The sequence below is a fragment of the Pelodiscus sinensis genome, chromosome 4, assembly GCF_049634645.1.
Source record: "Pelodiscus sinensis isolate JC-2024 chromosome 4, ASM4963464v1, whole genome shotgun sequence".
Classification (NCBI taxonomy): domain Eukaryota; kingdom Metazoa; phylum Chordata; order Testudines; family Trionychidae; genus Pelodiscus; species Pelodiscus sinensis.
In genome coordinates, this window is record NC_134714.1 from 116,550,855 (window position 1) to 116,563,099 (window position 12,245).

Below are 12,245 nucleotides of genomic sequence, written 5' to 3' on the forward strand. Positions count from 1 at the left end.
CTAATAAGAGCAGAAGACACAGGAGGAAGAAAACCACCCATATGAGCTAGTGACACAATCTTGCAAGGTTCTATGAATCCCCTACTCCCTACGAAGTAAAAACATCAAGCCTGTGCTTGGAAGTTCTCAACAGAGAACTGCATCCAAAATGTTAAATTTATTTGACATTCCAGTGTCAATGGGGGAAGAGGGGAAGACTTTTTGCTTCTGGTGATACAGGCAGTCCTCGGGTTACGTACAAGATAGGGACTGTAGGTTTGTTCTTAAGTTGAATCTGTATGTAAGTCGGAACTGGCGTCCGGATTCAGCCGCTGCTGAAACTGACCGCCAGTTCTGACTTACATACAGATTCAACTTAAGAACTCCAAGCTTCCCCAAGTCAGCTGCTGCTGAAACTGATCAGCCGCTGATTCCAGGAAGCCTGGGGCAGAGCAACTCTGCCTCGGGCTTCCTGTAGTCAGCGCTGGTCAGTTTCAGCAGCGGCTGACTTGGGGACGCCTGGGGCAGAGCAGCTGGGGTGCTGCTGGGTTGCTCCAGTAGCACTGCTCCTCGGCGCTACTGGACCAACCCAGCAGCACCCCAGCTGCTCTGCCCCAGGCATCCTGATTCAGCCACTGCTGAAACTGACCAGCAGCGGCTGAATCAGGACCTGGGGCAGAGCAGCTGGGGTGCTGCCGGGTTGGTCCAGTAGTGCCCAGAGCGGCGCTGCAGGACCAATTGGCAGCGCCCCAGCTGCTCTGCTCCAGGGTCCAAAACAAAAGCCTAGTCTGCTGGGGGGGGGGGGGCACACTAGCCGCGCCCCCTCCCCCCCAGCAGACCAGGGACACGGGGAGCAGAGCCGCAGCGGGAAGGTCCCCAGCAGACCACAGGCACCCGGACTGAAGCGGCAGCAGCGGGCGGGTTCCCGCGCTTCTGAGGCTTTGCTAGAGCAAAGCCTCAGAAGCGCGGGGAATCGCCGCTGCTGCCGCTTCAGTCCGGGTGCCTGTGGTCTGCTGGGGATGGTCCCCATCAGACCACAGGCACCGCGACTGAAGCGGTCTCCAGCAGACCAGGGGCACCAGAGCAGCTTACGAACGGGGCTTTCTCGCCCCGGAGCTCGCAGGTAGCAATCCGCTACCTCGACCTCCGGGGCGAGAAAGCCCCGTTCGTAAGTGCGGATCCGACATAAGTCGGATCCGCGTAAGTCGGGGACTGCCTGTACTTGCATATTTGAGTCTTTTGCATGAACTGTTCATGGCAGAGAGAAACTGCAAAGAGATGTCAACATTTAGAGAGTTTCCCTCCTCTTCCCACAACTCCTCCTCCTTGCCTTTTACTTCTGTACGCACCCTTCCCCCAACACCTTGTCTCTGATGTATTGAGGTCTCCTGGTGAAAACATGCAACAACAAAGACACATGACTCTCAAGCAGGAAAGAAATTAAATTAAAGAGGTGTGATGGGGAAGGAAAGTGGGAGGTCATATACCAATGAAAAGAACCCATACCCGTGATCACATGACATCCATGTGATGGGGTAACCCTGAATGTCATTTTGCTTATGCATCATACCTTACAATCTCTGCATTCACTTCACTATCCTTTATAAGCAAGGGCCATTTCCACTCCTGAATTCAAAACACTCCAGCCAATATGAACAGTCATAGCTTGAGTGGCTGATGTCTTTGCACAGATTGTGGGAAGGTGTGTGCATGAGAGGTGATGGTTCTTTTACATTAGGATATGGATTCACTTCAGTTTGGCCATCATTTTCTAAGGGTGGGGGCAGATTGGAGGTTGCCCTTCCATCTCTTGCCTCATTCCCTTCTGAGAAGAAAATGTCAGCATCAAAACTGAAGTGTCGTCTGGAACGCTGAGCAGATATCCCAGACGATAGACTGGGATATTGGTACTTACTGCTTCTGGGTCTGATCAATCCGGGTCCTGAGTGTGGTGATCTGCAAACAACATACACGACTAGGGTTTTTAAAAAGCTCTGCTAAGTAACCTGGTTTCCCCCTGGGGAGGGAAGTGGTTTACCTGGCTGGAGGCCTGGAAACAGGACCTTGTAATGGTGAGAAACTCTTTTTTTCCAAATGAGTGGGCTATTGCTAATTGGCAGTACATTTATAAGCCACTTTCACATTTTACAAAGAGGCACAGATCAGGGTTCCTGCTGAAAGGACAGTGCTATTGCCCTTGTTAAAATAGTCCAATGGTTCATGTACAATAGAACACATTTATGATGAGCTCAGGAACAGCTAAACTTCAGGTGAATGACCTAGAAAGTCATAAATTGACCATTTTGAAAGCCCAGGAGACCTTGAGAGGTGTGATCAGCTTGAGTGTGTGCTGTTCCCACCCTCCCACGCTTCCTTCACCACTACCTGCCACCCCAGCTGTAAATTTACTAGGTAGGTAACAATGTTGAAGTGGAAGATGGGCTTGACCTAGACAGATAAGAAATTGGAAACAGAAAAGCTCCAAACTGGAGGCAAACTAGTGAGTATGCTCAGCAACAAATAACTACAAGGCTTTCATGGGAGGAGAAGTGTATCAGAAGGATGCAGTCTGAATTTACCTCCGCCCATCAAAATCATATATGAAGGCCACTGCACTTTGGGAACAAGAGATATTCCAACTGAGAGGTACTAATGGGCTATCTCACATCATGATGTATTGATAGTTAGATTGTAAGCATTCATTAAAATATTCCTGTTGTCTTCAATGAGCTTTGGATCAGATCTCAAGATATTAGGACAATGGGTCATGTGCTCTCCTAGTATTTTCTGTGGGCTAATTAGTGGAGCAGCACTGGTAATGATTTGGGGACAGGAGGCAGAAAATGCACAATGCAAAGGTGAGGATCCTTTCCAGACATTTACCTAATAGACAGAAGGGTTCTCAAAGGGCATAGAGAGGAACTATTAGAAGAGACACACAGCAACCACAGAAGAAAGGCTGGAGAAGGGGATTTGAGGACCTTCCTAAGTCATCTTCCAGACTCTGGCAATTTGTGGTGTAAGGACACTCATGTCCCATCAACTCCAGTGCGGAGTTTGTGCTGAAGATCAGTGCATCCTCTCTCAATCATGGTGCAATTCTAGGTTTGAACTACATGCCCAGGAAAATGAAGGGCTATCACAGAGCATCAGCTAGACCCAATGTGTGGCCGCTGTGTAGTTTTCCCTGATTTAGCACCTCAATGTTGACCTGCAGCACCAGCCTGGCTAGTCCAGTCTTGCAGCAATCTTTGTGCTGTGAATTCATGTCCACTAAAAACTAGAATGAGCCTACAACCCACTTCTGTTTTTCATTTTTCCTGAAGGTTTTTCATTAACCGTCTGAGCCTCCCTACCTCACTTTTCTGTTCTTGGTGAAATTCAGAATTCTTCATTACCTCTGGACCCCATATTCTGAGCAAACTCAGTCCTGGTCTATAGTAGGGAGTTATTTCAAAATAATTCCCCTTATTTTGAAATAACAAGCAGAATGTCCACACTACCAAGCCCATTATTTCAAAATAAGGAGCTGATTATTTTTAAATAACAACTCCTGCTTTCCTTGGGGAATAAAATTATTTCAAAACAGTTATTTCAGGAGTTATTATTATTTCAAAATAATTTCCTAGTATAGACATGCCCTCAAAGTCCAAGGACTGGTGACCCAGCAAAGGTTGCATGGCATTTGAAATTCCTAGTGCTTAAAACAAGAAAAGATCACATCAGGATGGTCTGCCATCTTGGATTTCCCAGACCAAGTTTTCCCATGGCAAACAGGAAAAAAAAGGAAAGAAAGAAAGAGACTGAGACATTAGCGGCAACAGGACAACATCAAAAGGAAAGATCTGCTGCATTCTGTACTTACTCACAGAAGATTAAAAATCTGCTCCATGGATTTGAGTCATTTATCACAATTGGGAATTTTTTTCATTCCTGGCAGAGATTCAGCTTTGCCCTTCAAACTGATTCAATGGCTTGAAACTCACCTTTTGGGCTAAACCTGTGACAGCAGGCATAGCATTCAGTCTCCAACCTGGTACCAGTAAGCAATAGGGGTACATCTACACTGCATTTTAACATTTTCTATAATGAGTCTCAGAGGCCAAGTGTATAGATTAGGTCTCATGGGACTTGTGCTATGGTACTAGAAATAGCAGTATAGACATAGCAGCTCAGGCAGGGGTTTGGGGTCTGAAGCCCAGCCTCCATTCTAGGCTCAGAGCCTGATCTCCAGCCTGTCCCCAGGCATCTACACAGATATGTTTAGCATCATAACACAAGCCCCGAGGTCCTGAGTCTGTAGATCTGGGCTCTGACTCACTGTTTTGAAACACAGTGCAGCTGTACATAGAGACGAGTGCTGAAAACCAGGCCCCCTCAGTATCATCTTGTATATCCAATTTTCTTCCTTTTTCTCTCCCTTCCTTTCTTTGTTACTTTATTTCTCCCCTTTTTCCTTTCTCTTTTTTCCTTCTTATACTTTCACTTTCCATCTTGCTCTCTTCTTTCTCTCTCACTCTTTTGTGTCTTCCTACTCATTCTGACGTTTCTTCTTTCTGTCTCCTATTCTCCTCTCTCACTTTTTTTTTAATTGCACTCTTTGCCCTCTTCTCTTCTTCCTTTTGTACTTTCTACAAGCTACAGGACTCCTCAAGGAAGTGTGCAATCTGGATCTTTCAGCAGTCAGTTAGTTCTATCCAGAGCCACCTTAAAACAGGTAGGTTAATCTGTGCTTTTCTGGTTCAAGGAGCAACCTGCTTTGTCTCTCTCTCTCTCTCTCTCTCTCTCTCTCTCTCTCTCTCCCTTTTTGGGTATCTTTTGTGTTATTCTAAATTCTAAGAAATAAAGAAATAGTGTTATGTTCCAAACCTTCCAGCAACAGTATTTTTTATGTTTTTATCTAATTTATCAGTATGTATGCCATGAATATAACAATTCCCACTCTGGCTGTGATGGTGCTGCATTCCTTTTAAACTAGCGGGATGTCATGCTTGGTCCAGAAGATTCATTCCTTCTGAGCATACATGAATCATCCAACAGCAGCTGTTAAACCCCACTGACTTTGTGCCACTGTTCAGACTATACCCTGCTTTGCAAGAATGGAAGGGGAGAGAAAAATGAAGTGAAGGGAGTCCAGCAAGGCTCAGTCTCCTCTTCACTCTGCCAGACGGAACTGAGTGCCAATGTGCTGTCCATCGGTGTGCGCAAGCGCGCGGAATCTTGCCATGCAAGAGGCTCATGCATTTTAGCAGACTTCACTGCTGCTGTCACATGGGCGAACTCTTTGTACTTACAACTTGGATAGCGCCTGCACCCTGCTACGTAGTGATACAATCTAAGAGAAATTAAGATAATTATGTTGGTGCGGGTTGTTCTCAGTCCAGATGTTTTCCAAAAAATTGAAAGGAGGAAGTGAAAAGAAAGAGAGAAACAGCCAGAAATATTGATCCCAGCAGGATCTTGGTCACTGAAGTTTAGTGCAGTTTAGTATGGGCATATTCCATGATCAGACTTGAAAGGGACATGTCAGCACTCTGATACCATGTGACACTTGAGTAAGATGCACATCTTATAGAGGCACAGATTTCATCGGGGCCTCCTAAGAGTTCAGTCCACGGGGAGTGATTTCCGTCCCACACTTTTTTGTTTTAACTCTGATGGAAATAAAAAAATTCCAAAATTTAAATAGGAAATTGAACATGTGATTAAGAAAGTCACTTAGTGATGGTGACAGGTGACTGAAACTGTCTGACCAACCCCTTTTTTATATTCCCTTCCAGGCTAAATAAACAATGGGGCTATTTCTTTTCCCATTGCAGGGAGCAGGGAATGAGGGATGAGAGGAGCATGCCTCATTTCCATAGATTCTGATCTAATCAGTTCCAACATTAAGACTCAATTGCAGCCAGCTAATATTAGCCCTGTGCATGAGATAGGCACAGTAATGGAAACTAAGATTCCAGTGTGCTGTTGACACCTGTGGCAATTAATATTCCAAAAGTTGTTTGTGGGATTAGCTGAATGAATTCTCCACATCACATTGCCTATTGGTGTTTCACAGCTTCCTGCAGATTGTACCCAGAGGGGACCGATGCTCTGACCAACTTGCTTCTCAACCCACCTCATATTTTTGTCTCTTCATCTTCTCTCCAAATTCAAATTTCTCAGTTTCCAGTTGGTATAACCAGTCCCACAATTCCTTGGCCTTCTCTCTGTGCATTTAGGAAGGAGGAAGACAGGAGAAATATTTCACACATAGGAAATGTCACATGGTTGCTGTGGCCTTCAGGACACTAGCAGAATTGTGTGTGTGTGTGTGTGTGTGTGTGTGTGTGCGCGCGCGCGCGCAACATGTACAACTTCCCCTTCAAAATTCCTCTCCATCTTTATGTTACTCACTATGTTTATGGTCAGACTTTAGTTTTTCTTCAGCTTTATCCCTGTTAACATTTCAGCCTTGCACTGTTTCCTCTATCAGGCATTGGCATCCTTTCACAAGTTTGTTTATTTATGTACTTGGCTCTTAGTCTCTTAGGGGAAGTGGTGTTTGGGGTTCCAAAGGCTGAATTCACAAGCTGAGCAGTTGGCATGGTAGCTTTCACCAGTCTCAGAGCTAAGATGAGTGAGCAAAAGTGACCCAGGGCAACATTACTTAGAGATTGGCCTGGACCAAAACACTAGATCTCTAGAACCCACAAACTCTGAGAAGGTTCACATCTTGATCTCAGCAGTTCAGACTCATCTCTACTATTACTGACGCTGGCAGAAGCCTGCTCTTCTTCCCTACCCTCACTGATGCACTTCCTTGAATTGCAGAACAGACCGTCCTCGCTTTCCAAGAAATGTTCCAAAAAACTTGGACTTACAGTGAAACAACTTAAAGCGGGGAATTTCTTTTCCTGTGGCCAACTTCCATTTGTAAAAATTGTCGGGGGGAGGCGGGGTGCAACTTAAGAGCGGGCAATGGGAGGACTTATAAGGCATCAGTTCCAACGAGCGTCAACAACTGTAGTGCGGAACAGCTGTACACCGGGGTGACTTATAGCAGGGACACCCTGTTCTATGACATTGACTGTCCCCTTTCCCCCTTTGGGTCCCAGCTCAGCCAAAGGCAGGATTTAACATTGACTTCCTCAGGTCTCCACAGTAGCCTTATGAGAAAGCTCCTTCAGTGGAGAGACCCCGACAACTAGAAGAAATTTCTCTGTGCCCTCATTCAGATCTGTCAGCTTTGACCTCTTCATAGGCTCCTGAGAAATTATCTAATCTACTTGCAGCACATGAAGATGGCTTGTTACCTCAGCTTGTCTTCATTCAGGTGGTCAATATTCAGTGGTTTGCGCCTCTCTGCCAGGATCTTCTTCTTCATTTCCCTAGCAGTCTGCTTCTTTCCTCTCTTCTGGTCAGCCTGCAGGAAACATATTTCCAGAACATTAGTGGATGCTGCCCAGCACAAATTCAGGATGAAGTAACCAAGTTTTGTGGAAGGGCTAAGAAACACTGGACATCTGCTGGAGCAGGGGTGGGCAAAAGAACCTCCGCGGGCGAGATCTGGCCCGTCAAGCAGGTGGATCTGGCCCACGGAGGCTCTGTTACTCCCTCGTCCCCAGGCCAATTAAGGCCTAGGGGCAAGGGAGTACATGAAGCCTCCTCCTGCCCTGCTAGGGGCACACGGTGCTTTGAAGCACCCATGCTACTGGGCGGGGGGAGGGAGCAGAGAAGGCTTCCCACACTCCCCCGCCCCCAGGCTCTAATTGGCCTACAGGCAGGGAAGCGAGGGAAGTCTCCTCCCAAGCCAGGGGCATGGGCACCTTGGGGGAATGTGGGGTGGGGGCAATGGCACTCCCTCACCCCCCAGACCAGTCATTGTCTGAGGGTGGGGAACCCAGAAATGCCTTGGCTCCGCCCCTTCCGCGTGATGCTCCACCCCTTCCTGTGTGGCCCGGGGCCACTTCAAAAATTGTCGAAGTCGTCCCAGGCAAAAAATTATTGTCCACCCCTATGCTGGAACATTTCAGGCAGATAGATGCACTGGAGGCATTATTACATTCGTAACAATGCTTACTATATAGGAGCTGAAAACCTCCTAAAAGTTCTGCAATTACTTTGAAACTTCAGGGAATCCCAAGCAGTTATAAGCTTTGTCATGAAAATCTAAGAGATTCCTAGCAACTTCTGGAACAAACTCAGAGAATTCCTAATGATTGGGAGAGAATTTAGGAGATGCAAGGGGGACGGAGAGGTACACGAGCAGTGATAAAACTCAGAGAGGTGTGTTTAGTGCTTCCACTTTTCATCAATTGATCAATGCCGTTACCTTTGCCAAATAGCTGCTGTATGTGGCACCCATGGAAGTCAGAGCCTTCTTTTTCTTAATGTCATCCTCAGCTCTTCTCTTAGCATCTTCCTCCTCTCTCCTTACCTTCTCCTCCTGCAGAGTGCATCATAGAAAACCAGTTATTGTAAGGACTTTGTCTAGGGGAGCCTACACCTACTCCACTAGCAGCAAGGAGTCACTCCAGGGAACACTGTAGGAATGTATGCATCTGGGAACTTATAGCTGCTTCCTTCCCAGATTCTGCCCAGTTAGTCTCAGAATGAAGAATAGAGCACTATCTTCTTGGGTGTTCCTGAGGCACGCAGGACCTTCAGCTTCCCTCCATCTCCTTCAAAGTTCCCAAGGAAGGTCTAAGTCCACAGATACTTTCTTGTTATGTGTCAAGAGGAAAAGAGAAAGCAGAGGCACTTACAGCTATCCGGACCTGACGCTCCTTCTCTTTCTCAGCCCGGATTCTTTGCTGTTCTGATCTTTCGGCTCTGCGTTTCTCCTGCCCAAAACAAAGGAAGAGGCACAGAGTCACCTGTATGTGGCTTTGTCTACATATTAGGCAGTAGACCTTTCCCGTTACTTTACCAAAGTATGCAGGTTGTGGTATCCTGCTGAAAGACCCCAGGTATTTCCGTGACTGGGGAAGTTTCAACAACTGGGAGGCTGAGAACAGGGATAGGTCACAAGGAGCATGGTCACCTTGTGCAGTGTGGAACAGGCTTCCCTAAAGTCAGAGCAAAACAAGTAGAATAGAATGTCCATCTACACAGGGGACCATAGGCTAGCAGGTGGTTTCTACATTTGGCTTGAAAATGGTTATGCATCACCCACCACATTTAAAGTTCACTAGATTGAACCAGTTTTAAACTGCACTGAAAACCAGCTCATGAAAAAAATGGTTTTATCCCAGTGCAGTTAGGGGGTAGATTAACCATATCTTGCAATCCTTGCCTTATCTAAGGTAGGAAGAGGGTTACCCTTATGTATGTCTGAGTTTCAGGACCAAAGAGACTGGTCTCCTCCTATGTGTCACTCCTACTCCTGGTGTTTCTTTTGTTGTTATATATGGGGTGAGAGCATAAGTGCTTCTATAAGCGAGGAAGTGATACCATTGCTTAGAAACAGACATTATACAGACACTAGCTGTGGTATCATTTCCTTAATTGTGGTAGCATCCAAGATTTCCATTCACAACTCTCTTCAATCAGGCCTTTAACAACCTTTGCTATCTGAGCTAATGGGCTTTATATGTAGTTTTGTAATGACTGGCAACCCCCCTTGATATTCTAGTTCTGCAATACCCTTTCATAGTCCAGTTCTGAGACTCACCACACCTCTGCTATTTTACTCAACTTTCGCCTCCCAGGGTATGTCCACACTAGTGCTACATCTACACTGCCCCTTCTTGGGCAAGAAAATATGCAAATGAGGCAAAGTGTGGAATATCGCCGCACCTCATTTGCATAATTAATGAGGCTCAGTTTTTGCACAAGAGGCTTTTGCGCAAAAAGGAGCCATCCATACTGCTCCTTTTTGCGCAAAACCCCCTCTTACGCAAGAGCTGTTTCGTCCTGAAAAAAATGCGGGAGAATGGCTCTTGTGTAAGAGGGGGTTTTGTGCAAAAAGGAGCAGGGTGGACGGCTCCTTTTTGCACAAAAGCCTCTTGCAGAAAAACGGAGCCTCATTAATTATGCAAATGAGGCATGGCAATATTCCATGCTTCATCTCATTTGCATATTTTTTTGCACATAGCCTAGGAAGTTATTTTGAAATAATTAAATTTGGAATAACTCCCAAAATAACTCTTTTGAAATAAGCTTATTTCCCAAGGAAAGCAGGAGTACAGATTTCAAAATAACTAGCTCTTTATTTCAAAATAATGGGCTTGGTAAGGTGAATGCTTGGTAAGGTGAATGTATTTTGAAATAAGATGGTTATTTTGAAATAACTCCCTATTGTAGACTAGGGCCCAAAAACCTGCCACTCCAGTCTTGAGAGTCCACCTCATCACTTTACCAATTCACTTCAGACTTGGTCTGCAGGAGCCTCCTCCCAGATAGGCCACAGGAGAGCAGAAGTGGCCTATGGTCCTGAGCTGTGCTTAATTGTATATGGTGTTTTATGGTATAAGTAAACTCACATATTCAGGAATGATGAGAAGACCCAAGACTTATTTTCATTTGGGGCCTAACCTAAGTTTGCATTTAGCTCTTCAGAAATGATAAGCTATCACACTGATCAAATATGTTCAACACTTCCCTCATTAAGACTACACTGCAAGGTGTCCTGGATTTCCACCGTGGCACGTGGGCACATTCCACTCAGCGCCAACCAAAAATATACAGCCATTCTTTTGATCACACTCTGAATAAGATATAGTCACCTTGAAGGACTATCTTCTCCTATTCTCCTGTCTCCACTTGTTGGACAGAAGGGGTACGTCTAGACTACAGGGTTTTGTCGACAGAAGTTTTGTCGACAGATACTGTCGACAAAGCTTCTGTCGACAAAGAGCGTCTAGACTACATTCAGTTCTGTCGACAAAGCAAGCTGCTTTGTCGACAAAACCCTGTAGTCGAGACACAACCCTACATGCAATAACACATTCTGTCGACAGAACTCTGTCGACAGAAGGCGTTATGTCTCGTAAAATGAGGTTTACCAGCGTCGACAAAACTGCTGAGTTCTGTCGACGTTATGTCGACAGAACTCAGCGGTAGTGTAAACGCAGGTATAGTTTTGTCAACAAAAGTCCACTTTTGTCGACAAAACTCTGTAGTCTAGACACACCCAAGGAGTGATTCTGCAAGTTTCCAGTTCAGTTCCAACTCTCTGAGGTAACAAGCCGCACTATAAAGCAGAAATCACTGGTGATTGCACCATACAGACTTACAATTCTTTCTTTCAGGGCAAGCAGTTCCTCCTCTTCCTTCTTCCTGCCCTCAAAGTGATTGTCAATTAAGGCTTGCAGTTCTATCAGGTCTTTGTTCTGCCTCTTCTTTTGGATGTCCTGGAGGAGCAGTAAAGTGTTATTACAAGAACAATCTAACATTGGTACAGCTCCTTCCATCTCAGAATGTCAACACTCTGTACAAATGTGGCTTAGTACTTATAGCTGCATTTTACTCATAGGAAAATTGAAACACAAAGGGCATCATCTGAAGCCCAGTGAAGTCAATGGGATCCTTTATATTGACTTGGGTGCTGAATCAGGACTAGGGACAATCAGGGTACGTCTATACTGCACAGCTATTTAGGGATACTGGAGGTATCCCAAAATAGCTACCCCATGTCTACACAAGCTGCTCGTTATTTCAAAATATTTTTCAAAATAACGGGCATACTATTTTGGCATCCCAGGAAACCTTGTTGCACAAGTGGTAAGGGATGGCTCGAAATAGCATGTTATTTCGAAATTTGGTGCTGTGTAGATGTGCCAAATTTCAAAATAAGTTATTTTGAAATAGATTTGAAATAAGATACACAATTTGTGGAGTGCACATTGTGTAACTTATTTCGAGTTTAGGGTGCTGTGTAGACGCACCCTTAGTGACTTGCCTGAAACAGGTGATAGAGCCCTAGTTTCTCAGGTCCCACTTCCTTCTGTATTCAATGGACTATCCTATCATCTGCTCTTACCCTCCTTTTACATTTCTCTGGATGCTCCTCATTTTATCTGAGTATTCCGGCACCAGCCAAAATTAACACAAGCTTAATTTATTTGTGGATAATGTAAACAGTACAGTGACCCTGACTGATCTTATAACGTATCCTGATGGAATCATGTGCCTCTCATCACAAGGGCTTTTTCTTTTCCTGTTGACTTACTAGAAACATATTTGGATCCATGGTTGTTTGGTGGAGCCATTCTGAGCACTGTTTCTCAGAGACAGCCATGATAAAACTTGCTTCGTGTGCATGGATTCATTACAGACAA

General features: G+C 45.3%; 1 protein-coding gene across 29 annotated transcripts in view; it reads right to left on the reverse strand.

The window, feature by feature from the left end:
• The window catches only part of TNNT3 (troponin T3, fast skeletal type), a 50,641-nt gene that overhangs the window by 2,528 nt on the left and 35,868 nt on the right, over positions 1–12,245 (reverse strand). For 28 of the 29 annotated variants that reach the window (XM_075928180.1, XM_075928181.1, XM_075928179.1 and 25 more), the window contains 6 exons: positions 11,202–11,318; positions 8,730–8,807; positions 8,297–8,410; positions 7,278–7,387; positions 6,101–6,191; positions 5,274–5,314 (listed from right to left, as the gene is read on the reverse strand). In XM_075928180.1, the coding sequence (XP_075784295.1) occupies positions 5,274–5,314; positions 6,101–6,191; positions 7,278–7,387; positions 8,297–8,410; positions 8,730–8,807; positions 11,202–11,318 (551 nt within the window). Of the gene's footprint in view, positions 1–1,894; positions 1,936–5,273; positions 5,315–6,100; positions 6,192–7,277; positions 7,388–8,296; positions 8,411–8,729; positions 8,808–11,201; positions 11,319–12,245 lie in introns of all 29 variants that reach the window. The other variant, XM_006134916.4, reaches the window with a different exon arrangement.